Source organism: Pseudorasbora parva, chromosome 4 (genome assembly GCF_024679245.1).
Source record: "Pseudorasbora parva isolate DD20220531a chromosome 4, ASM2467924v1, whole genome shotgun sequence".
Taxonomy (NCBI): domain Eukaryota; kingdom Metazoa; phylum Chordata; class Actinopteri; order Cypriniformes; family Gobionidae; genus Pseudorasbora; species Pseudorasbora parva.
Genome location: NC_090175.1, coordinates 28,766,773 through 28,791,342, shown reverse-complemented (window position 1 = coordinate 28,791,342; position 24,570 = coordinate 28,766,773). Strand labels below are relative to the sequence as shown.

At 36.0% G+C, this 24,570-nt stretch overlaps 2 protein-coding genes across 3 annotated transcripts; one reads left to right on the top strand and one right to left on the bottom strand.

Moving 5' to 3' along the window:
• The first annotated feature begins 50 nt into the window (after positions 1-50).
• On the top strand, positions 51-7,087 carry bora (bora aurora kinase A activator). 2 transcript variants are annotated; one of them, XM_067441490.1, is made up of 12 exons: positions 51-174; positions 300-481; positions 572-678; positions 777-822; positions 923-1,004; positions 1,105-1,158; positions 1,272-1,328; positions 2,869-3,098; positions 3,225-3,378; positions 4,807-5,390; positions 5,686-5,826; positions 6,037-7,087. In XM_067441490.1, exons 2-12 carry the CDS (start codon positions 329-331, stop codon positions 6,055-6,057), a joined length of 1,629 nt encoding a protein of 542 aa, XP_067297591.1. In that variant the 5' UTR covers positions 51-174; positions 300-328; the 3' UTR covers positions 6,058-7,087. The 2 variants fall into 2 exon arrangements, with proteins under 2 accessions (XP_067297591.1, XP_067297590.1); XM_067441489.1 differs by having other exon boundaries at positions 54-193.
• Positions 7,088-8,535: 1,448 nt separating this feature from the next.
• dis3 (DIS3 exosome endoribonuclease and 3'-5' exoribonuclease) lies at positions 8,536-22,840 on the bottom strand. Its single transcript, XM_067441487.1, has 21 exons — positions 22,543-22,840; positions 21,705-21,862; positions 21,399-21,592; positions 19,846-19,919; positions 19,579-19,746; positions 19,287-19,454; positions 19,019-19,135; positions 18,472-18,609; positions 17,925-18,071; positions 17,719-17,835; positions 17,525-17,626; positions 17,253-17,317; positions 17,057-17,141; positions 16,845-16,972; positions 16,643-16,729; positions 15,993-16,149; positions 12,065-12,279; positions 9,684-9,852; positions 9,419-9,577; positions 9,179-9,301; positions 8,536-8,919 (listed from the first exon to the last, which is right to left on the bottom strand). Exons 1-21 carry the CDS (start codon positions 22,759-22,761, stop codon positions 8,851-8,853), a joined length of 2,859 nt encoding a protein of 952 aa, XP_067297588.1. The 5' UTR covers positions 22,762-22,840; the 3' UTR covers positions 8,536-8,850.
• Positions 22,841-24,570: the final 1,730 nt, after the last annotated feature.

The window sequence follows — 24,570 nt, the reverse complement described above, 5'->3', positions numbered from 1 at the left end:
GATTGGTTGGAACCTCTTGAGCGAAAATTAAATCAAACGTTGGAGTCCACAAGAAATCGCGGTTGGGCTTGTTTGAGTCTCGTTGCGTGTCAAGTATTTAATTAAGAACATTAATCACCTGGTTAAAGATTTGCTTTTCTTTTTAAAACACGTTAAGATTGCAAACTAAGAAAGGTAGAAAAGTAAATTTTTGGTCAGTATTAATGAGATGCAATAATATAATCAAACAGGATGTCTACAATTTGTTGATATTTCATAATATTTAACTCGTTTCCTTTTTTGTTAAAACGTAACGTTAGCCTGCTTGTCTCTGAGCGCCGTTTTTAAGATGGGAGATATAGCAGAGATTCATATAACACCCGAGACTCCAGGAAGACCCGCGATTCTGAACCCATTTGAGAGCCCAAACGACTATCACCGTCTTCATGAGTCTCTGGTGCCCAGCCCGTCAGTGTTTAAAAGCTCCAAGAGCTCGTCAGCGGTAAGTATCTAACAATGCGTATTAGGGGAAAGTAAAGAAAATTTATAAAAAAAAAAAAAAAGTCATCTCAATTTGTATTTTCTGTCGTAGACACCAGCAAAGTTCAAGTGGTCCATTGATGAAATGGCAAATTTACTTCCTGTGGAAATAGACCCAGAGGACATTCGCCGCCAGGCAGTGTTTCTGAGCCAAACCAGGTTAGTTTATCTGTAGTGTTTTACAATAATAGCGCTGTATTTGCAGTTATTTGTTCATATGTTTATGATATTAACTCAACTGTGTTTTAACACATAAGGGCAGATTCTGAGATTGAGGCAAAACGCCAACATGCTATTGAACAGGTAAAACTGCTTTACTTCTTGTAAATAAACAATCTCTGTCCATGAAAATATTTTCCTTTCGTTAAAAAGATGCTTCATAAAATTATTTTTGCTTGTTCAGTTTTTCACGAAAGGTGCCATTGTTCCCTCTCCATGGGGACCTCTAGGAGCCAAACAATCGATAAAACTGCCACATCAGAAAAGTATGTCATGACACAGACACATAAAGGAGAAATGTTTTCATGCTAGTGCATTGCAGTCCATGTAGCGTTTAGATATTAATTGTAACCTGTCTAATTTTAGGTCCTTTGTCCCCACTGGTAACAGAGGAGCCTCCGCCACCAAAGAAAATCAACGGTTTGTACAGCAGCTCTACAGACAACTCCTAAATGTTCATTTTAGAAAGGAATGATTGTATGTGTTTATGTAGATTTAGAATAACCAGTCTTTTCTTGTTGTTTGTGTTCTAGCTATCTGTCAGACAGTCCTGTCCCTACCAGTGGACTTCAATCTTGAAAAAGTTCTGGGTAACCCTTTTCATTTCTTTCTTGTTTCGGAGTAATATAAGAGAGCCTATATGTATTTAAATTTGCCACGACAGACAAATTCGACAAAAAAGTGATATGCATAGTAACATGTTCCAGAATGTGACGTGCTATATTCACTCAAACTGTTAGTGTTTGTCTTTCATAATAATAATATTAATAATACATTTTTATTTTCTATAGCGCCTTTAAATATACATCTCAAAGCCCTTTACAGAAACAGATTAAATAAAGTACACAAAAGAAAAGAGAATGAACAATAAGCATTAAATTAAAAAAAAGAATAAAAGTGTAAAATAATGTAAAATCAACACGGTTAAACTATAAAAAAAAATGATATAAATGTTCAATTAAAATCTACCCTAAAAAATGCAAAGAGATTGAGCTTGTCTTATCTCAGTCGATAAAGAATTCCATAATTTTGGAGCTAATGAGGGAAAAAGCACTATCACACATCAATCTTAAAGGTAACTTAACTGGGCTTAGTGGGCTAAGCTAAATGCTATCAGATCGTCACCGCGCGTCAGAGAGATTAATTGCATGCACTCAGATGAGAGAGGTATGTATCAACTCTTTTTAGTTAAGGGAATAACATAGTTTAATATGAAATATATAAAATATAGTTTTAGATGAATGAAGATTATGCGTCGGAGTATAGGGTGTTAAAAGCTCAGACAAATATTGCGGTGTCAACCCATGTAAAGCCTTGTAAGTAAGCATCAAGATTTTAAAATCAACCCCAAACTTAACTGTGAGCCAATGCAAAGACTCCAAAATAGGAGTGATATGATCTCTCATCCAAGCATTATAGGCTACTCGTAAACAGCTTGTTGGACTGAGCAGCCAGCCAAGCGTCGCGTCGGTAAGCACCCAGTCGTGATCACGTTCACTTGACTGCTTTAATTGTGAGAATCCCCCCCTAAAACATCTATCATACAAAATAATAGATTCCTAAGATTATATTCATAACAGTAAAATAATGTATTTTCTTGGGGATACAGTGATAGAGAGCGCGTTATACTCGTAGCTTAAGTCAACAGTAGCTGGCTGAACTGAGGTGTGAGTCACTTGATGTCAAATTCCCTCTTCAATTGATTGGCTACAGGATGAGCTGTCAATCTAGAACTAGTGGACTATTGGTAATGCTAAGGCCCGCCCCAGATTTAGATGAAACTCGAACTGCAACATTTGGAAACGCAAGCGCAGAATGTGGAAACGAGCAAAGGAGAAAAGAGAATGGGCATACAAAAAGTATGAGCAAAGAGCAGAAATATGATTTTGTGTGCGATTCAAATCATTTTGAATTCAAGATTCAGTTTTGAGCAATATAATTTTGACTTGCGCTTATTAATTTTATTTCTGTGACCGTGTTGTTTGTGATTCTGTTTTTTTATTTTGGAGTGTCAGATCTTGGATTTAAATGTGTCAGATAGGGGATTTAAATGTGGCAGATGATCACATACTTTCCTCTGCTTGGATGCCTATTGATATTAACATGAGAACTTCTTTTCTGTTCTGCCAGGTAATTATTATAAGACAGAAGAGTTAACTGAACAGGTGCAGGAAAGCCTTAGCTCCTCTTCATTGCGACGGAAGCTGTTTCTGGATGGTCATGATAGTGGATCCGAGTCTTCTACCCCTTCCAGCCCAGATAGAAATTCCCATAACATGCCTCCCAGCAGTCGAGAGATGATGTCTTCTGCTATTGTCTCTCCACTTCAGTGTGGCATTCCAACTGGGACGCCCTTATCTGTACGTACTAAATCAGATTTGCTAAGGGCCATTTTCTTAGACTCAAATTTCACCCTTGTAGACTCTTAGAATCAGGTACCCTTGATTCAGATTTTTTGATTAATGTTTTTACCCATAATTGTTTAGGGCCAGTTTTCATCCAGTCCCATCCAAGGCCAGTGTCGAGCCTACAGTCTGGGCAGTATCGCAAGTCCGATGTTTTCAGAGAGATCGTCGCCTGCTTTCAACTCTCCTATTCTGTCGCCCATCAGACTTCAGCATTCTATAACACCTGTATCAGGTAAGAAATCTGAGATGGTAACAGGGCTTTAAAATGTTGTATACATAACTGTATAGATGGGGTTCCCAGGGTTTATTTGTGTCAGCCGATCCCATTAAACAAAATATTTACTTATAAATATAAGTAACTATAACTATAAGTACTGCCTAAGATTTTTAGTTTTTTAATTATTTTATATATTTGCATGTTAACAGTTCTCTTTTTTGGTTAATGGTCACATAATGAAAATATTTAATCTTTTTAGTAAGCGTTTTATTTTGGACTTTAAAGTGGATTCAAACCTCAGTCCTTTCACACTCGTGTGTTAGACCTAATTAAATAATTTATTAAAAATAAGACTCATATGTAACCCTGGACCACAAAACCAGTCATAAGTTGAACGGGTATATTTGTGGCAATAGCCAACAACAATACATTGTATGGGTCAAAATTATTGTTTATGATATTAAGATCATGTTCCATATTTTGAAGATATTTTGTAAATTTCCTGCTGTAAATATATAAAATGTATTAGTAGTAATATGCATTGCTAAGGACTTAATTTGGACAACTATAAAGGCGATTTTATCAATATTTAGATTTTTCTTTTTTCTTTTTTTCTCCAGACTTTTAAATAAGTTGTGTATCGGCCAAGTAGTCCCTTATTATAACAATCCATACATCAATGGAATGGTCCAGGGTCGCATATTAATTTTGTTATGGCAAAAAAATTTACTCTGTTGCATCACTGAGACAAACCTTAGCCAATGTATTTTCTTAAGAGTCAGTCATACAGCCATCCTGAATGTTTGCAGAGTGAAAACTGAAGACATAACAGAAGCCACAATCTCTTATACCCCCAATGTCTAAATAATCCTTCTCAGTAGTTTCCACACATGGTAAAAGTTAGAAACTCCCATTTGTCCTGATTTCCTTACACCTGTCTCTAAGTATTAGTTCTATCCGACACCTTTGGTTTGGGAGAGCCCTCAAATTTGGTGTCCCCCGACCCGATAGGTCACAAAACCAGTCTCTGTGTCTATTAAGCTTGGAGAAGTGTCCTGCATGGCAGAAACACATGTTGGCTCCTGTATGCACATCTAAACTATTCATCTTCTGTGATAAAAAAAAAAATCCACCACAGTTTAATTACAATTGTACTTTAAATTTATATTGGATCATACATTTTATTTTATACTACAATACTAATATACATGTCTTCAGTGTTCAACATTTCAAATCATTTGGCTTTTATTTTGGTGGTATATTGGTGAAATTCTGTAAACTTCAGTTCACACAATGTTGGACATTTATGTGAATGTTTAAAAGTAAATCTATTCCACATTGTGTTCCCAAATGCACGTTAAACTCGCAGCACATACAGGAGTGAAGTTTGCTGTATTTACTGTGAACAAAGCCATGTAAGACGTTAAACTTTTGTCTTTATAGGTGAGAGGAAAAGGCTGTCGTTTCTGTCCCCCAATGGCGCTCCTAAGGGCAGCTTGGACATGGACGTGAACCGATGCGGAGAAAGCCCATTGGTGGAGGGCTGTTCCCCGATTCGCAGCTGCTCCCCTTTTCAGTCCAGACCCAGAGTTTGTATGTGGGCCTCTCCTACTCACATTTCCCCTATCCTCCACGAAAAGGAGAACATCAATCCAAGTGAACCTTTACCCACCATGGACCTGGACGCCGACTCGATGGGGCCTCATGGCCTACGGGAAGGACTGTTAAATCGGGGGAGTGAGTCCGAGACCTCTGTGGATGTTTCAGAGCAAATGGATCAAGATGAGCAGTTTGTGAAGGATACGGGAGCAAATATTGAGACTGACAAAAGGGAAAGTGAAGATGAGGATGAGGTCAACAGCAGGAGCAGAGAGGAATCATGTGGTTGGGTTCCTGAAGAGGACACTGCATCACCAGCGAGACTGTCCAGCCCTCGAACAGGCAGTGTGCCTAACGCTGAGAGTACGCACATGTTCGTATCCCTGTTAGCGGAAGGGAGCATCACACCATATGACATTAGCATGCAGGTTAGTATGTGTGCTGTCAGATGACCAGAATACCAGCTGCTTTCAAGTAGCCTCCAAATACTAGACAACTAGATGAGTCGTTTAAACAGTAACCCAGCAGGTGTAGCTGACATTAAACGGTTGAAAAACTGGCCAGTGTTGGGAGCAGCTGAACCTTTTTCAATCCGAGAACTCATTATTTTAATGTATGCAAGCTTTTTTTTAATGGAATTGTGACCTTTGGTCTTCAGCTAATTTGTAGGCTTAATCTCATGTCAGGTTTAGGTCTAATCTGTCCCTCATGTTCTCTGTGCAGGTGGATAGCGGTTATAACACTCACTCAGTGTGCATTAACAGCTTAATGGATGCCCTCAGTTCAGACAGCCAGAGTAAGGAAATGCTGGACACACAGACTGCTGAGGAGGGTGTACCTTTCATTAGACACACTAAACCAAAGGTAATGTCACACACACAACACAGCTACTATTAATAACTCTGTAAATCACTTGTATTCAGCTGTTGTGAGCCATTAGTTATGTTGTTCGAGTTTTGCACATTCAAAATACACATCACTTTATTGTAGTTTGTATAAATAAAACATACGCACGCACTGTGCATAACCACACCAAGTCACTTTTTTAAAATGAGGATATGTTTTGTTCTGCAGCTGTTCATCCCACCACACTGAGCATGAGGGACAAAACAGGCACTTTACACACTCATTCCCAAAGCTGTGGAGGGGAGACACAACACACAATTTACTCATCAAGCTATATACTGATTTCATCTCCTAGAGAATGCTTAACACTGTGATTGGTATTACTGTCTGAGCCTTGTTAAAGTTTTTGTACTGACTAATCTACAGCATTATTTATTCTTGCTTCAAAAATGAAATGTTTGGGACTTTAATTCGATTTTTGTATGTTTTATTGATTGTGGAATGTAAATGTAGCTTACAATTACTTTTGTTAAGAGGATGGCAGGTGTGTAACCATTTCCTCTCTGTTTTTATAAGGCCCTTTTTTACAATCTTAAAATTATTTATGCATTAATCAATCACTAAAACATGGAGATGCCACAAGATATACATGTGTATTATGGCAGCATGTGTATCTGAATTGTAATAAAATGTCTTGATAAACAGTTCCAGTATCATTGAGCAGCTTGCATGTCTTCTCTTAAGGCAAGAATAACGTTAATTATCTTAGGCTTATCTGAAAGATGTGAAGAAAAATCTAATGAAGACAACTTTTAAAATGTTAAAGGAAGTATATGTAAGATTGTGGCCAAAACTGGTACTGCAATCACTTTCAAATGACTAGAGCGGTGTATCCCCTCTCCCCTGAATCGAGGTTGCCAGATAGGCTGCAGGAATGTTTGTAGCTGCTGCTAGAACAGAGCTGGCAACCCAGACACTGAAACACTACTGACTTCGTGATTGGTTGATAGGTGGAAGTTGAGAGCTTCAGGCCAAAACACATGACAACATCAGTTGAGGGCTGCAACAACAACTTTAGATGACAATATCCAGGCCGGGCTACTGTTGTCAGTGATTTAAGTATTTGAAATGAACATGATTTCTTAATGTCCTAGTGACATATCAGGGCCATTTTATGATTAATTGAAATACATTTCTTACAAACAGTTTCTTTAATAAAAATGTCACCGTGGCACATAACATTGTTTTTGTACACAGCTGATTTAAACTAGAGTCTAATCCATTCAGCATGTACTTACAACTGATGCATGCTTTGTAGTTGTTCAATTCAACGAAAGAAGCAATAAAGCAGTCTTTTCTTTTTCTGTGTACCAAAATACCCAGGGTTCCCAGTTCCCACTATCATAACTCATGGAAATTTACAATATGTTTTTATTTATGCTCTGTCCGAAAATGTTTAATTAAGAGTGTTGCACCAAATTCAAAATACATGTTCAAATATGTCATGCCTGAACAATTGAAAAAAATTGCATTCCACTAATTTCTTCCCATTTTAGGATGATGCTCAGAACAAATTGTCTGGTTCAGATTCTATTTCTTTGAATTCATTTTTTTCCAATTGCAAAACCTTTACTCAAGTCTCCTAAAATCTAAACACATTTTCTGCTTTACACACATTTTGCAATCCAAAGTGGCACATTTTAAATGCACTGAACACAGTTCTCTGCATAAGACACAACAATGACAGTCACATGCCTGCCATTTCAAAATAAGGCACTACATGAGCTAATTGGCCAATACAAGTGCCACCTGGCCAAACACCTCTTTGGTTAAGACTTCTATCAGGATGGAAGCACTATGAAAACCACAGGTAAGCAACCTTTTTCTTTTCTTTTTACAACAGCAATGGAAGATGTTGCAGAGGATATCATTTTCTTTTTCAGTTTACTGTTTTTTGAGCATATTTTTGCTCAGTCCAATGTAAATATATCTGCTGTACATATGTGTGTTCCAATGACTTGTTTGATAAAAATAAAAGTTTCAACTGTGTGTGTACCTGCAAATATTTCTGTGCATGTGAAGAATCTTCAGCTATTTAAACTATATATTTTAGCATTATGGCAAAGCATACAAAAGATGAGTGCTTTTCATTATGCCCAACAGTGTGTAGTAAGTAAGACAACAATCTGGTAAATTGCATGCAAAAGTTTGATTTAGATAATGCTATATGTAATTTTGGTTGCAGTGCTTCATTTTGCAAGATATGAGGCATTTTGGGCGTGTGGTTTTGTGAATTGTTCAGTACTTTGATAAAACCAACCTAGTTTGCAAAGAACTGTAATATACAGCTCTCATTATCCCCCTCACACAAGTGCTTGTCAATGTGGGTCTCATTTTTTTTATCAGGTTAAATGTTACAAATAGAACAAATTTGGATAATCCCTTGAACTTTACCAATAAACCTTGAACAATTCAAATGAATGTATTCATTTGAATTGTATTTAAAATAGTTTTCAGCCATACCTTCATGAACATTTCTTATCAAACAATGGAGTCAATTACACAAGTGGCGGTTTAGGAGGATACATGATTGGGCATGTGAATTTGGTTTTATAAATGAATTTCACTGAAGAAGGTGTTCACAACATTTCAAACTTTCTATTGGAAAGGCCATTTCTAATGATTGTGTTTATGGAGCAAAATGAACAGAAAACGAATGACTTAAAATCATATTTAAAATTTAATACTGAGTACTGTTTTCACTGAAAATGAGTCCAGATGGGTGACAGACCCTGACTGCTCAAACAATAATTCTACAGTTCATCACAGATTGTAGAAAATGGCGCATTAGCTAGTAAAAAAAAAAATACTGGATGCAAACAGAATAAAAAGAAACTACTAAAACCCTTTCATATATATATTTTTCACTTAAGCATTCACTCAAGGTTCCCCTGAAACTACCTTGTAGCTGAGCTGAAAAGTTTTTTTTTGTTCCTATTTAATTTTTGCTTTTATAATGAAGAGTACTGTGCTTCTTGGTCCTCAACGGTCAAGCTTGGGTTTTTTGGATGGTGGTTCTGACTCAGGCACAGGTACACTAACCCCAGGGATCTGGATAAGACAAAAATACAAAATACAAAATTTCATTTACTTTATTTTCAACATTGTTTTGACTGTTAGAGCCTGGTGAACTTCTTTCTAGAGATGTAGCTTATCAAATCAATAAGTAAACCTAGGGGGAGATGATACTACAAATATGTCATAACAGCTGCAATTGGCATATCAGACTTGTGTATTCCAGAGAGCCAGCCATATAATAATGTGCTTGCAATGTCTTAACAAAAAAATAACAAAGAAAACTAAACCGTACCACTGGTTCAATTAGCGCCATTCTGATTTTCTGATGCTGGATGTTGGAGGCATCAAGGCTAATTGTCACTTTGACTTTATCAAAAATGTGGAAAGCGTGTTCTTCCACTTTGAGAGTGGGACCCTGAGGCGAGAAAAAAATTGGTTTAACCACAGAACATTCATATAGAATCAAGCAATATCTCATGGATATGACCTCTAAGGCAAATATTGCCTGGTTATGGTCAAGGTTTATGCGTACCTCAGAGTCAAAGTTGAGATGAGGACTGGGTTTGTCCTTGTTCTCAAAGAGAACAGTGCCCTCTAAACCAAATTTAGGAATGAGAACGATGATGGCATTTTTTCTTACAAACAGAATGAAGCCCTCCTCATTTATGATTCCCTTATTCTTGAAAAATAGCTGAAGAGACAAGTCAGACACCATGTTAAAAAAAATCTGCCACAAATACACCATAAACCATTTAGTTCTGCTTTTTATGGTGTTGATATTAGTGCTTGCAATTTACCTGAGTGTGGAACGCCACTGAAGCTCTCTGTGCATACTGGGCCATTTTGTGTCTGTAGTTGAGGTTGCTGCATAAGGCCGACTGCTTATGCTTATCCATCAAATCTGGGTATGTGCTGTCTGCATTAATAGCCACCGCTAACAGCCGGTGAACTATGATGTCAGAGTATCTACAAAATGAAAAAAAAGTTCAGTCAAGGAGGGTCAACATGAAAAAAATGTCAACTTTATTTTAAGAGTTAATTCACCCAAAAAATTTGTTCCAAACACATTAGACTTTTGTTCATCTTTGTAATTTATATATGATTTCTTTCTCCATTAAAAGTCTAATCACACAAAACTCTTGATGCTTGAAAAATTCTAGAAAGAGATTGTAAAACAATTCCATATGAATCAAAGTATTCTACAGAGAAACGATCACATTATATAATAATGAGCAGTTTCTTGACGCAATGAGGTTTGTTCTCACGCATCCAGCAGATACGGCTAAGTTTCCGTTTACTATATTTGAAGTACTGTATGTGTAATGATCAATGTTTATATGGGAATAAAATCTTAAATTAAATCTTATCATATAAAAGTGATCCGTGTCTCTTCGGAAGACTTTCATTAAAATCACTTGATTCATATTCTTCTTTCACTTCACAATTTCTTTATGAACGTTTTGTTAGAGTTTTCAGGGGAATAGACTTCCAAGGGAGCAACATTGAAGTGCTGGTCCTCTGTGCTTCTGTCACATTGAATGAGCTTATTAATAAGTTTACGTCACAGTTCACAACATGCTTAAGGTTTACATCAAGTGTCGATTCTCCTTTATTTATATAGCGCTTTTTATGATACAGATTGTTTCAAAGCAGCTTTACAGTGAGAATAGGGAAATAATGTAACAATTTTCTTGGCTGTACAGACGCTCTGATGAAAAGAGTGATAACATTGTCCAGCTCAGCTCAATTCTCATACAATGGCAATGCAGGCAGTTCAGTAATATGGTTAAATGTTTAGTGTTCCCACCTAAGCAAGCCAAAGGGGACAGAAGCGACAATGACAAGGAAGCAAAAGTTCTCCTCTGGCCAACGAATTATGATTCAGGCAACATTTCAGGTCAGAAGTCAAATTGGAACCTTCAGTAACACGCTTGTCAGCAGCAATGGTTTGCAGTTAAAATAAGTTTAAAATTGTTAGGTTTTTGTTTTGTTTTTTGTGCAGAGGAAAAAATATTTGCATCCAAAATAAAAGTTTGTGTTTAAATAATGTGTGTATAATAATTATGTATAAAAAAAACACACACACATGCATGTATACATTTAAGAAATATTTGCATGTACAGGCCCTTCTCAAAAAAATTAGCATATTGTGATAAAGTTCATTATTTTCCATAATGTAATGATAAAAATTAAACTTTCATCTATTTTAGATTCATTGCACACCAACTGAAATATTCCAGGTCTTTTATTGTTTTAACACTGATGATTTTGGCATACAGCTCATGAAAACCCAAAATTCATGTCTCAAAAAATTAGCATATTTCATCCGACCAATAAAAGAAAAGTGTTTTTAATACAAAAAAAGTCAACCTTCAAATAATTATGTCCAGTTATGCACTCAATACTTGGTTGGGAATCCTTTTGCAGAAATGACTGCTTCAATGCGGCGTGGCATGGAGGCAATCAGCCTGTGGCACTCCTGAGGTGTTATGGAGGCCCAGGATGCTTCGATAGCGGCCTTAAGCTCATCCAGAGTGTTGGGTCTTGTGTCTCTCAACTTTCTCTTCACAATATCCCACAGATTCTCTATGGGGTTCATGTCAGGAGAGTTGGCAGGCCAATTGAGCACAGTAATGCCATGGTCAGTAAACCGAAAAAAAATACGGGTTTTTCCCGAACGCAAAAAAAGTTTGCGTTCATCCGAAAAAAGTAATAGCTCGTTTAGAGAACCTTTTCATGATATGCTAATTTTTTGAGACTGTATGCCAAAATCATCAGTATTAAAACAATAAAAGACCTGAAATATTTCAGTTGGTGTGCAATGAATCTAAAATATATGAAAGTTTAATTTTTATCATTACATTATGGAAAATAATGAACTATATCACAATATGCTAATTTTTTTAGAAGGACCTGTGTGTGTGCGAAAACAAACTTTTATTTTGGATGTGATTAATCACAATACAATTTTCCCCAGCACTAGTTTTTTTTTATACATAGACCTATGCTTCAGCAGACATTCATTTATTAGGATTGTATGGATTAACGTCAATGTGTTCATCTGAAGAAAGAAAGGTATACAACTATACATCTAGGATGGCATATAATTTTTTTGGTTTGACTAATCGTTTCAATAGATTGAATATATAACAGTTTTAAAGGGACCACTCTGTCTCACCTTCTGATGGGTGATGTGAAGTGTGTGTAAATAGGTGATGCCAAGCCATAGTGGTGGAAATCATTGTCCATGCCAGAGCAGAAATACACAGCCTGCATCATGCAGCGGGTGGCCAGAATCCTCAGCAAGGTGTTGAAGTATGGAAAGCTCTCAAGTGTTGCATTGTTCAGGGAATCAGCCAGAGCTTTGGCTGAATCAGTGTGGATGTCGAGGTCCTGGAGGACGGAAAAGGAATAACATGGCAAAAATGTCCATAATGCTGCACATATTAAAAATTCGGGATGATTATACCTGTCTAGATGGGTCATAGTATAAATGGCTATGCAATGGTATAATGTTTGCAAACATTACAACACTGCCCATGCTGGGATTCATGGTTTAGATGTGTATGTAAAAATGTGCTGCATCTCAATAGCACAACAAAAGCAAGAGAACAAATTTAAAAAAAAGTATCTGATTATAGGGATGTGGGTATGTTTGTAAACCAAGCTCAAACATGTTTGCTTGACGTGAGGTGAGGACCAATGAGGTTTGTAGGTACACGCTCGGGCACAGCTGTGCTTCCATTTACCACAGTTGATAGAACGAATATATCCGATAATAGGGATGTTGGTATGTTTGTACCAGCTCTGCAATTCAGCACGTGGGCGTATTCACATTTTAGTCCCCGTGTTTAATTTTGACCAACTGAGTGAATAAATGTTCAAAGAAGCTGAAGACCCAGAGCACAAACATATTAAGTAATCATCATGGACCATTGGTAATTTGAAGACGTTTAACATGCGCCATTTTTTCAGGAAAAAACCTCATTTAAACATATTCGTAACCGTAAACACTTACTTTAAATCTTAAGATGGCGATTGCGCACTTGGTATGTTAGTGGTATAATTTTCACAGGCAAAACCCCAAAAAAGTCCTTCAAATAATAGGTGTGTTGATGCTCTGCCTTCTTTGACATGGAAATCTTTGACATACAATTCTTCAGTTTGTTTACTGTTCGGTCCGTTGAGGCCAGATCCAACAAGTAAAAACATGAAGACACCAGAGAATAGCTTCATATTACAAATAAAAGGTCAAATTGAAAGTAAAATGTTTTTTTCATGTTTAATTCTGTAAAGCTGCATGCTTTAAAGGGTCAGTTCACCCAAAAATTATTTACTCACCCTCAAGTCATCCTAGGTGTATATGACATTCTTCTTTTAAATGAATAGCAGTTCAAAATGCTTACACAACGTCTGATGACACTGCACACCAGTTACGCTTGTCAGACGTAGCGTAAGCATTTTAAACTGCGAGAGGCGGCCGTTACACTTTTTCTACAAGTTGAAATCAGAAGGCGATCGGCCAGAAGCTAGATCGTTTACTTTATAAAGTTGTAAATATGGATATTTTTCTTACACAGACACATCAAGTCAATTCAGAAGGCCTTTATTAACCCACTGGAGCCGTGTGAAGCAGTTATATGACCAATAGATGTACGTTTATGGAATTCAAAACAGAACAACAATCACTGCCATTATAAAGCTTGGAAGAGCCATGACCTTTTTAATATAACTCAGATTGTATTTGCTCATTTTTATTTTTGGGTGAACTAACCCTTAAAAGTATGGAAGAAATAAAAAATGAATGAATGAATGAATGAACGAATAAGTAAATGAATAAACAGCAAATTAATAAACAGATAAATCTGATAATAGGAAAATAAATAACAGAACAAACGACTTGATAAAATAAATATGATTAATTTTTAATTAAAATAAATTTTGTATTTTTGTATTCCCTTACTTAATTATTTTCTCCATTTAGACGTATTACGAAGCTCCATTTGTACAAATATTAACTTTTATTTATTTGTTTTTTTTATAGATTTATTTATGTATGCATTCATTTATTTTTAGATTTATTTATTCCAACATGTATTTATTTGTACATTTATTGATTCATTTATTTTATTTTCATTTATTTATTTTAACTTTTCCATGTACAACAGTTTGACCCATTGAGAGATAAGTTCCAGTGGTCCTTATAGTAGTACCATCTGACTCACACAGATTTTGAACTCGACAGGTTGTAACAGCTCTTGCATGTGTATACTATTGCGGACCTTTCACAAATAGCTAACGTTAGAGAGTTGCGCTACTTAGCGAATGAAGTTGAAAACAACGCATCAAATTACTGTTGTTAAAATTAGATGTGCTTATCGATGTTTTAGGAGGTTTCTATTCCTATATGAATGTGGAAGTATAGACTGAAATGTTACAACAATAATTGATAGGCACTCTGCAAAATATGTCCCAGCTAGGGCTGTAACGATATGCGATATGAAATCGAAATCGCAATACGCAGGTCCACGAACCTGTATCGCGATGTGAGAAGGCAGAATCGCGACACACCCCTTCCAACTGCCAGAATTATCCTTCTGGTCCAGGTCCAACTTTTAAGTCAGCAGTATGGCAACATTTCAGCTACCCGGTGGAGAACAAGGATGGGAATCGTGTAGTTGACAAGACCCACACAATTTGCCGTAAGTGTTTCAAGAAGCTTCCCCAACCGGCTGGCAACGTGGTGTGAGCGTGGCGTTTCTGTTGCGTGTCATCCGCGGGGCGGCTGCGTGGCGTTTTCTCTTTCTTTGCACACCAGAAGCGTGTCTGACGCGGCGCTTCTGTTGGTATTGATGTACAGGAGGCCATATACTTCATGTTAAATATATATTGCCTATTGGTACCGCAAAGAAAACGTCAGCAGTAGCCTATTGACCATACAGATATATGGTATTGACGGCAAAATAGGCTACAGAATACTGTACAGAATAAAACTGTTTTGTCCCCCCCATATCGAGGTTTGTATCGTACCGTGGGTCAAAAATCGTGATACGAACCGAATCGTGGGTTTGGTGTATCGTTACAGCCCTAGTCCCAGCACATTCAAAATCTGCAAGTCCGATGGTACTAAGGTGAGACGACCATCATACTTTTTTCCGATAAGTACCATTGAAACTTATGTCTCAATGACTCAAACTGCTAAAAAATTGATAAGTTGTTTGGTGTCTGTGAAAGAATTACCCGGCCGCCATTTACTGATAATAATGCTCAATAATAGTCACTTAGCTCAGATGGTCTTACGATTCTATGCGAGCTCTCAAACAAAGATGCACTGAAGCTACACAAGGACCACCCTCCTCATTTCAATGTTGTACACAGAAAAGTAAAAATAAATGAATCAATCAATCAATAAAAAAATGTAACAATAAATACATGTGGGAATTAATAAATGTAAAAAAATTAATGAATGCATAAATAAATATTCAAATTAATTAAAAAAAATAATAAAAGTTTAAAAAATGTTTTTATAAAAGCAGAAAATGAAGGTAGAGATAATACAAAATTTAATTTGAATTAAAAATCATTAAATGTATTTCATCAAGTCGTTTATTCTGTTATTTATTTTCCTATTATCACATTTAATTAATCCATTTATCTGTTTATTAATTTGCATATGTGTATATTTATTTATTTATTCATTCATTTATTTACTCACTCATTCATTTATTTATTTTTAATTTCTGGAGGTTTGGTCCTCTGTATTAAAGCAATATATTATATAAAGTGGTATAAATAAACGTAAATTGACTGGAGTTCCAACCTGCAGAGCTTGCGCAAACATATTCGTTGCTATGATCAGATGCTTTCTTAACTGCTGCTTGCTGACTGCTGTCATTTTTGTTGAGTTTATTTTGTTATTGAGAGGAAAATATATTAATGATAATCTTAATACACATGGATGTTTGATAACAATATATAGCTGCAAAGATATTTAAAATGTATTTTACCCCTAAGCAAAGACTGAAAAACACATTGTCGTGAGTATACTTACATTTTTTGTTTGGATTATATAAAGAAGAAACATAATATAAAGAGCATTCATTCACCCTTGACTTTGCAGCCTTGATGAGGATGTCATAGTTGGATGGTGGTGGTGCAGGGTGTTTCCTCAGTAGGGCACATTCTGAGAACTCATCATAGATCTTCTGTGCTACAGAGATATTTGCCAACAACATGAACTCCTCCACCATAGAATTAGTCTCCCTGGGGAAATATGTAAATGGTCAGGAAACAATTTATTTTCTATGGTCCACTTACGTTTGATGGTAAACATTCTACTAACTAGATGTAACTTTGCAACTACATGTCAACTACCAGTCATAGAGTTTTTAGTAGTCTGCTCTGCTTGAGATCTGCTAACACTTAATTTTGGTCCCCCAACAGAGATTATACTGACTAAGCAACTTTTTACTATTAGAACTTATTCTACTAGCTCAAACCTTAACCTTATAGTCTACTACAGTCTACTAATACTCTAATGAGAGTTAGTTGACATGTAGTTGCAAAATTATTTATAGTAAGTAGAATGTGTAAAGTGGACCATCGAAATAAAGTGTCACCAAAAAGATCACATAAACATCTAGGATCCATACAAAGGTTTTTTAACACAAGAAATAACCAAAATAAAACAGAAGAAAACTCAAACCGTTAGCATATTTTAAAGACTTTAAGGCGGAAAGAGGACTATAGAGCTCACATCAGTTCTTTGGTCTGCAGATCTATGGGGTCATGTGTCTCACTGTCGATATGGAAACGTACTTCGGGAGAGGAGAGGGTCAGTGCTCTAAAAAATGGCAAAATAAGCAACCCTTACAAACTGTGTCAATGTAAAAGGGTTAAAGACTACTTCAGAATCACAGCTGTGTTTCAAAATTACAGATCTAGTCAAACGGAAATACCCTTTGTCAATCCTCCGGCCCTTTAAGATCTTGGCCAGTTTATTAAGGCCCCGCAGACTCTTTGTGATGTCATCATTCATGGTGGTGTCATCTATCCTCATCTGTGCTTCCGCATATGTAAGGGAGGCCTTACAAGACAACACAACACTTCCTTACAGACAATCATAGACCATCGTTTTAAACACAGTTTTTTAACATTTGATACAGCATACCTTGGAGTTAATGATGCTCTTTGTGAAGTGAGTTTTGATGATTTCAGCATTGTGGTTCATCTCCCAAATACAAGAGAATGCCAACCTAAGGGTGCAGGTGCTTATTAGACAGTGAAGGTTTTAAAGCATATTGACTATGTAAATATATAATAAAGAGTGTATACAAAGGGCAATCCCAGTTTCATAGAAAGCGCACCTCTCAACATTGGACCGCAGAGAACATAAGTTGGAACTCAGAAGTTCAGGAACCATGTCAATTCTCTGTGGAAAGAAATAACTATTTATCACTGAAATTAATGGAGTAATATGCACATCTGCAATATTAAGCCTACACTACCATTAAAAAGTTTGCAAGATTTAAAAAAATAAATAAATGTAATATTAAACAATGCCTAATTTAAAATAAGTACTTCTGGCTTTAGCTTTTGACCCAGCTAATCCATAATCAGTTTTTTCACAAACAGGTACCTTTCCACAAAGGTAGACCGTAGTGCCTCGGCTTGCTGCCTCTTGATCTAGCGCATTTCCTGGCCTAATAAAATGGCTGACATCTGCTATGTGAACACCAACCTAAAACAAAAGCATACCATTCAAAACAAAGAAAAATGCAAAGAAGCAGCACTACAACATTCTCTTAACCTCTCAAAATCCTTTACACCTACCTCCAAGTTTCCATTCTCCAGTTCCCGACAGTGAAGAGCATCATCGATATCCGTACAGCCAGGAGGATCCACACTACACACGAAGAGGTGTCTGAGATCTGCTCTGACCTTTAACTCCTGCAGGAAAACACAGATAAATATCAAGCCTTGAGCATTTCCAGAGTTATAATGAAACATTCTGACACAGCAAAGTATGACTGCCCTACCTCCTCAGTAATACTCCAGGGCATCTTGGGAAGGAAGCTAAGAACAGCCTGAGAGAAGGGCTGGTGAGGAACATCATGTTCTAGAAGAAGAACCTCTGTCTCAGTCTCTTTATCTCCAGCAGTGCCAAGGTTTTTCACAAAGTGACCCTGAGAGACATTGAGGAAAAGAATATAAAGTAATCTTGAAATTATCAATGGAATTTCAGGATCCAGGCTTCCGGACACAATATGTTTAATCATTAATTTAAAAGTCTGACTCAGAGTAAAGATTCTGAAAAAGTGGCTATTAATGCACAATGTGCATGATTGATAATCCTAAATGCAAGCTTGCATCTAAATACTGTAAAAAATTAACCTCTGAGGGAGATCTGTTACCTAAAGCCTGAGAGACACTGAAGAAAAAAGGGAAAAAAGCATGAGGTAACTATTTTTTTCCCTGTCTGGGATAGCTGAAAATTGTGCAGTGTATCCCGGTTTAAAAACTCAAGTCAAATTAGTATGCTATTATTTGTATTAAGTGAAGAGTGTAAAAATCACTGACACTTACATTTGGGTATCTGGAGTTTTTAGGCCAGCCATCTATAGCAACCATAATCCTCTGTCCAATCAGAGTTGCGGCTTGTCTGGTCTCAATACGAATACGTGGGATTCGTCTGTCTGCTGGGGTGAATAGGTGTCTTGTTGCCTGGTGTTAAAATTCAAAATAATTAATGCATCAGACAAACATCAAGAGATTAAGAAAAAGAGATACTTTAAATTAAAAAAGCAAGCGATTTTGCCTTTTATGGTTTTGATGTGCAAGCATTCATGTAATAGGGATCAAAATGCAGTTTTATATATATATATATATATATAGCAAAACTTTATTAATATTATTGTGCATTTTTCTCTTCAGAATAAGACTTTAGAATAAGTTTTACACAGTAAAAACAGCAATACTGTGAAATATTTTTACAATATTAAATATTTGTATTTTACATTTCAGAATGTCATTTATTCCAGGGATGGCAAAGCTAAGTTTTCAGCATCATTATTCCAGTCTTCAATGTCACATGAGCCTTTAGAAATCACTCTAATATGCAGATCACCGTTACCTCTTTTATCTGTGACTGTGAGAGCATCCCACAGAAAGGCCTCCAGTTCCTCTTTATAATGCCCACCACTCGTCCAGTGGGCTTAAGAGCGCTAGACTCTGATGCTACACTCTTCAGCTACAACACAACAGCAAAAAGTCACTACACACATTACAAAGGCATCAACATACAGGTCACGAAAACATACAAATGCAAAAACACATAATTGAATTAAAGAGCTCTGATTCAACTACACAGTGACCTGTTGATCTTATGGGACTTATCCTACCTTATTCTCAGCCTCAGTCTCATCTTCCTCAGCTTCTTCATCATTTGGATTTTCGTCCTGCAGCACAACAGATGATGGCGCAAACCACTGTTCTTTGGGAAAGAGTTCAACAGCCACTACATCCTGATGTACAGCCCGGTTTAAGTTCTTTAAGCCTTGAAGTAGAACCTGGCAGAACATATAATGTTAACATAAACATTCTTAAAAAAAAAAAAATATTCAAAATACAATAATCATTTATTTTATCAAATTAAAATCAATAGCTTATTTTTCTTCATGACAACCTGCCTACCTCATTGATATCTGACCCCTCTCGATGTATAAAGACCGTCCCCTCCAGATAGTTATCTCTGTTAGCATGGAATGTGCCCTGAAGAAACATTCCGTTCTTAATGCCAGTCTGAATTCTGGATAAGGGCAGGTGCTCTGGAAAGAGTAACTTGCTGCCAGTGATTTCATTCTATTGATAATCATAAAAGAGAAGTCATTATATAAAAAAACTAAAATATATACAAAAACAAAAAGCTTTCTTGATCATGCTTCATCACAATGTACGCACTTGATCATCAGGTGTCAATGCAAGCCTGTCCACAAGCTCAGGGTTGCCAATCAAGCTCTTGATATACTCTTCACCTTCATGAGAAAAGAATATAGAGATAAAACCGGCATCCATTTTTAAAATCTGAAATGTAACAATTATCCCAATATCATCATATGAAGATTAAGGCTGTAAATTTAAATTGGCTAATTATAAATTAATGTGATTAGACTACCGTTCAAAGGTCAAATGTTTTATTGTTTTTGAAAGTCCCCATGGCGAGATTTATTTAATCGAAATACAGTAAAAACTGTTAATACATTTTAAAATTTAATTTTTTTAAATTTAACATTTTAATTCATGTGATGTTACTCCAGTCTTCAGTGTCACATGACCATTCATAAATCATTCTAATATGATGATTTGATGTTAGAAACGTTTTTGATTATCATCAATGTTAAAGGCCTTTGCCATACTGTTATTTAAAAGGCAATGTTTTTCATAAACACTTGTTAAAGGGTTAGTTCACCCAAAAAGGAAATTGATGTCATTAATGACTCACCCTAATGTCGTTCCACACCCGTAAGACCTCCGTTCATCTTCAGAACACAGTTTAAGATATTTTATATTTAGTCCGAGAGCGTATCTAAGTGTATACACACTATACTGTCCATGTCCAGAAAGGGAATAAAAACATCATCAGAGTAGTCCATATGTGACATCTGTTAGTTAATTAGAATCTCTTGAAACATCGGAAATACATTTTGGTCCAAAAATAGCAAAAACTACGACTTTATTCAGCATTGTCATCTCTTCCGCCTTTTTTTTTTTTTTTTAAACCTCAAATAAAGATTCAAACGGTCATGAATCAGCTTATTGATTTATGATTTGGATCGCCAATGTCACGTTATTTCAGCAGTTTGACAAACAATCCAAATCATAAATCAATCCGCTGGCTCATGACTGTTTGAATCTTTATAGTTGTAGTTTTTGTTATTTTTGGACCAAAATGTATTTTCGATCCTTCAAGAGATTCTAATTAACCAACCGATGTCACATATGGACTACTTTGATGATGTTTTTATTCCTTTTCTGGACATGGACAGTAAAGTGTGCATACACTTAGATATGCTGTCGGACTAAATATAAAATATCTTAAACTGTGTTCTGAAGATGAACTTACGAGTTCTTATGGGTGTGGAACAACATTATGGTTGAGTCATTAATGACATACATGTAATTTTTGGGTGAACTAACCCTTAAAACTTCCAAATCTTTGAAAAATAGACCGTTCAAAAGAACAGAATTTATTTGCGATAGAAAACTTTTGTAACACTATAAATGTCTTTACTGTCACTTTATATCAATTTAATGAATCCTCACAGAATTAAAAAAAAAAAACTTTTGAAAGGTAATGTATAAAGGGAAAAACAACAACACAGATAATCATCCCCTCAAACCATTAGATTCATTTAAACAATTGATTTCAAACTAACCCTTAACTAGCCCTGATAAACCCAGTACTTCAAGCACCACAATGACATCAAGAACAATAACAAACAAATGTCTCTTACATCTGTACACAGTCAGACCGTACTGCTCTGCCTTTTCTTTATTAGCCCGGTCATTGGTCAGCAGAACCACTTTCAGTGGGCCACCATCGGTCACTTTAGTCAGGTGATCTGTGTACCACTTAGCAGCGACGCGGATAGCTCGATCGTTACGATCGTTAGCACTTTCCCCTTGCTCTCGTTCAATGAATGTCTCCCTTTAATCAAAGACAATTATGAGATGCTCGGGTGCATTCAAGAATGTATTCAAGTCAAATCAAAAGCATGTCATTAAGTCATGGTCAAAACAAGCTTCTCAGGGCATGTTACCTGTGATGTTCATTTGTAAAGGTGTAAAAGTGCTTGTCCTTCTCATGAATAGCATCCTTGATTCTTTTGTAGACGGTGGCGCTTCTGTGTCGAACCTCTTGTAAAACGGTCTGAAGAATGATGACATTCCTGATCAGAGGGTCCACGAGGATGTCAAGCTGTCGGAATTGAATAGCAAATCAATTACGTCTCATTTAAGGAAAGACACTTGAGGCAAAACCATTGTTATTTTTATGCATTGGAAAATGTTGAGATTTAGGCCTATTTTGCCCAGACAACACATCTTTCATACTAGTGGAAAAAAAACATCTAAAAATACACATTTTAGTGTTTATTTTATTATACCTTATATTTGCTGTCGATTCCAACGACAATACAAACCCGGTTTCTCAAAATTATTTTATTTCTCTGCACTGAGACAGAAATCTTGACTTTAGCACTTATACACCAAACTCTTCAGTTTTATTCCCATCTGTATTTGGTTTGTTCATACATCATTCCCCCAGTTGTATAACATTTAATTCCTTTTTTTTTCATATTTAATTAGATGTGGCTTTATTTGTATATTTAACTACATTTCAGAATATCATTGGTCTGGATATTGTGATAAAATCAAGTGGGGAATTATGTTTTTTTTTTTCTATTCCGATGTTGTCTTGCCTAAACACATTTTATCCAAAGAGACATGAACTTTATAAGATGCCTTATCAGGATAATTAATATAAATCTTATGCAAATAAGGTTTTTTGTTTTTACAAAAAAAAAATCACATATGTTATTTTTAAAAGCGAAATGAACGAATTAAATTGAACTGGGGTTCAAATGAATGAGCATTTACCTGATGTAAAACCACATTTGTGTCTGGGATTAAATAGTGAGGATATGAGCACAGGTTACTCTCTATGCACGAGTCCTCTTGTAGCACTGGCGCTTCATCTTTGCACTCCTTACAAACTTCACTTCCGCACCAGATATCATCGCGAAGGTAATGCTCACGCACTATTTTCAACACCCCGCCAGAGCGGGTCTTCTTCACGAATGTTTTGGATTTTAACATTCTCGAATGTGGTTTTGAGGAGCTGTTCCACCAAAACACACCACACAGATAAACCACGTGTGTACCCGTGGACCAACTAAATATTATCCCGGAGTGAAATCCTAGTCAAATGTTTTTTTTTTAAAACCTTTTTTTCAACAGCACTGCACTTACAGTGCACCTATACATTTGACAAACACAATGTATTTGTTAAAACGTTTCACTATCGGGATTCTTCAAGCAGCCAGAGTATGGCTTGTAGCAGTTCCTTAGTTACAAACACCCCGAAAGATACTGGCTGGCCATTTTGTTGTTTATGATGCGGTGGATTTAGCGCGTAATTGGTCTTCCCTGTCTTTACATTATGACACCACTAGAGGGAGATAGAACCATTATTATCCAAGACGAGCAAGTTATCTTTTTTTTCTTTTCTTTTTTTCATTCTTTTTTTATACAGCCTATGGGCAAGGAAAGTGGAAAGTGTGGCATAGCTAAAATGTCGTTTAAGCATCATTTGACTTCCTTAACAAAATCTGTCATTTTGTCCCTCGGCTCAAGCTCCTGATTTGCTTCCTAAATGTAATACTGTTCAGTGTTCATACTGATTTGATTCGCTAGGTTTGCAGGACTCGTTTGCAGGTTGAACGATGCAAACTGCATATTAGTTTTAGTAAATGCAATGGAGCATCCCTGAAAGCGTTTTGTGATGCGACAGACCTTATAAATGTATGCTAATTTTGAATAACATTTAGTCCTAATACAATTAAAAGCTGATTTTAAAAAAGTCTAGACTTTTTAACAAATTGTTGTTATTATTATTTTAAGTAGGATATTTATAATATAACCATAACCTTAATCTTTTCATTTTAAAGTTATAATTTACTTTATAGGTGAAACAAAGGCAAAATCACAGTCTTTCCAATTTTCCCCACTACCTATAGGTGTATATATAGCCTATACCCCGGTTGAAAATTACTAAACCCATAAACCATAAATGACCACAATGGCCCAACTTTGAAAACCAACTAGCCTCTACTTTCAGAATTAATCCTAATTCGACAATAAGGAAACATACAATATCACTCTCTTTCTGTTTGCTCTTTTTCTATTTTCATTTAGTGCTTTATGCATTCTGTGATAATGTTAACTACAACATTTTAGTTAAATAAAATCAATAACATTTGTTCATGAACAATTTGAGACCCAAGTGTTAATTTATAAAAATAGGCCTACTATTTCCATTCATGCCTGCAAATAAATGATTATTTTCATAAATATAGACAATGTGTAATACATTATTGGACATATACTATTGTAACTATTTTTCATAACAGTTTTTAATGTAAGATATTTGTTTTCAGAGCTTAAAAGTGGTTAGCCATGTTAAAGTTTTAAGAGCTTAGCTTTAAAGTTGTACTGTGTTGTTCATCAACGTTCATATAATTATATTCAGATACACACATGAGTCAGAGCCCTAGATCAGTAGAGGGCAGAAGAAATTCCTGAATGGTTCACTGAGATGAACCAAAAATACCAACCAAACAATCACTAAACATGTGTAGAGCTGATCCTTGACTGGAGGTTTAACTGCAGTAATGTTGTTCTTAATTCATTAGATATTTTGCAGTCACCCATGATTTATGAGCATGAGAGGAAATATGTCAGTGTTTCGGTTGGTGTGTATGTCCTTAGATGCCAGACAGATATGGTCAGAAATTAGTCTTGTGCATATGGTCTTGCCTAGTCTGAAACTGGTTTCCTTTAATAACTCACAGCATAGCAAACAACTCCACTGCTGCTTTTATTAATGACTCACATAACATCCGTATT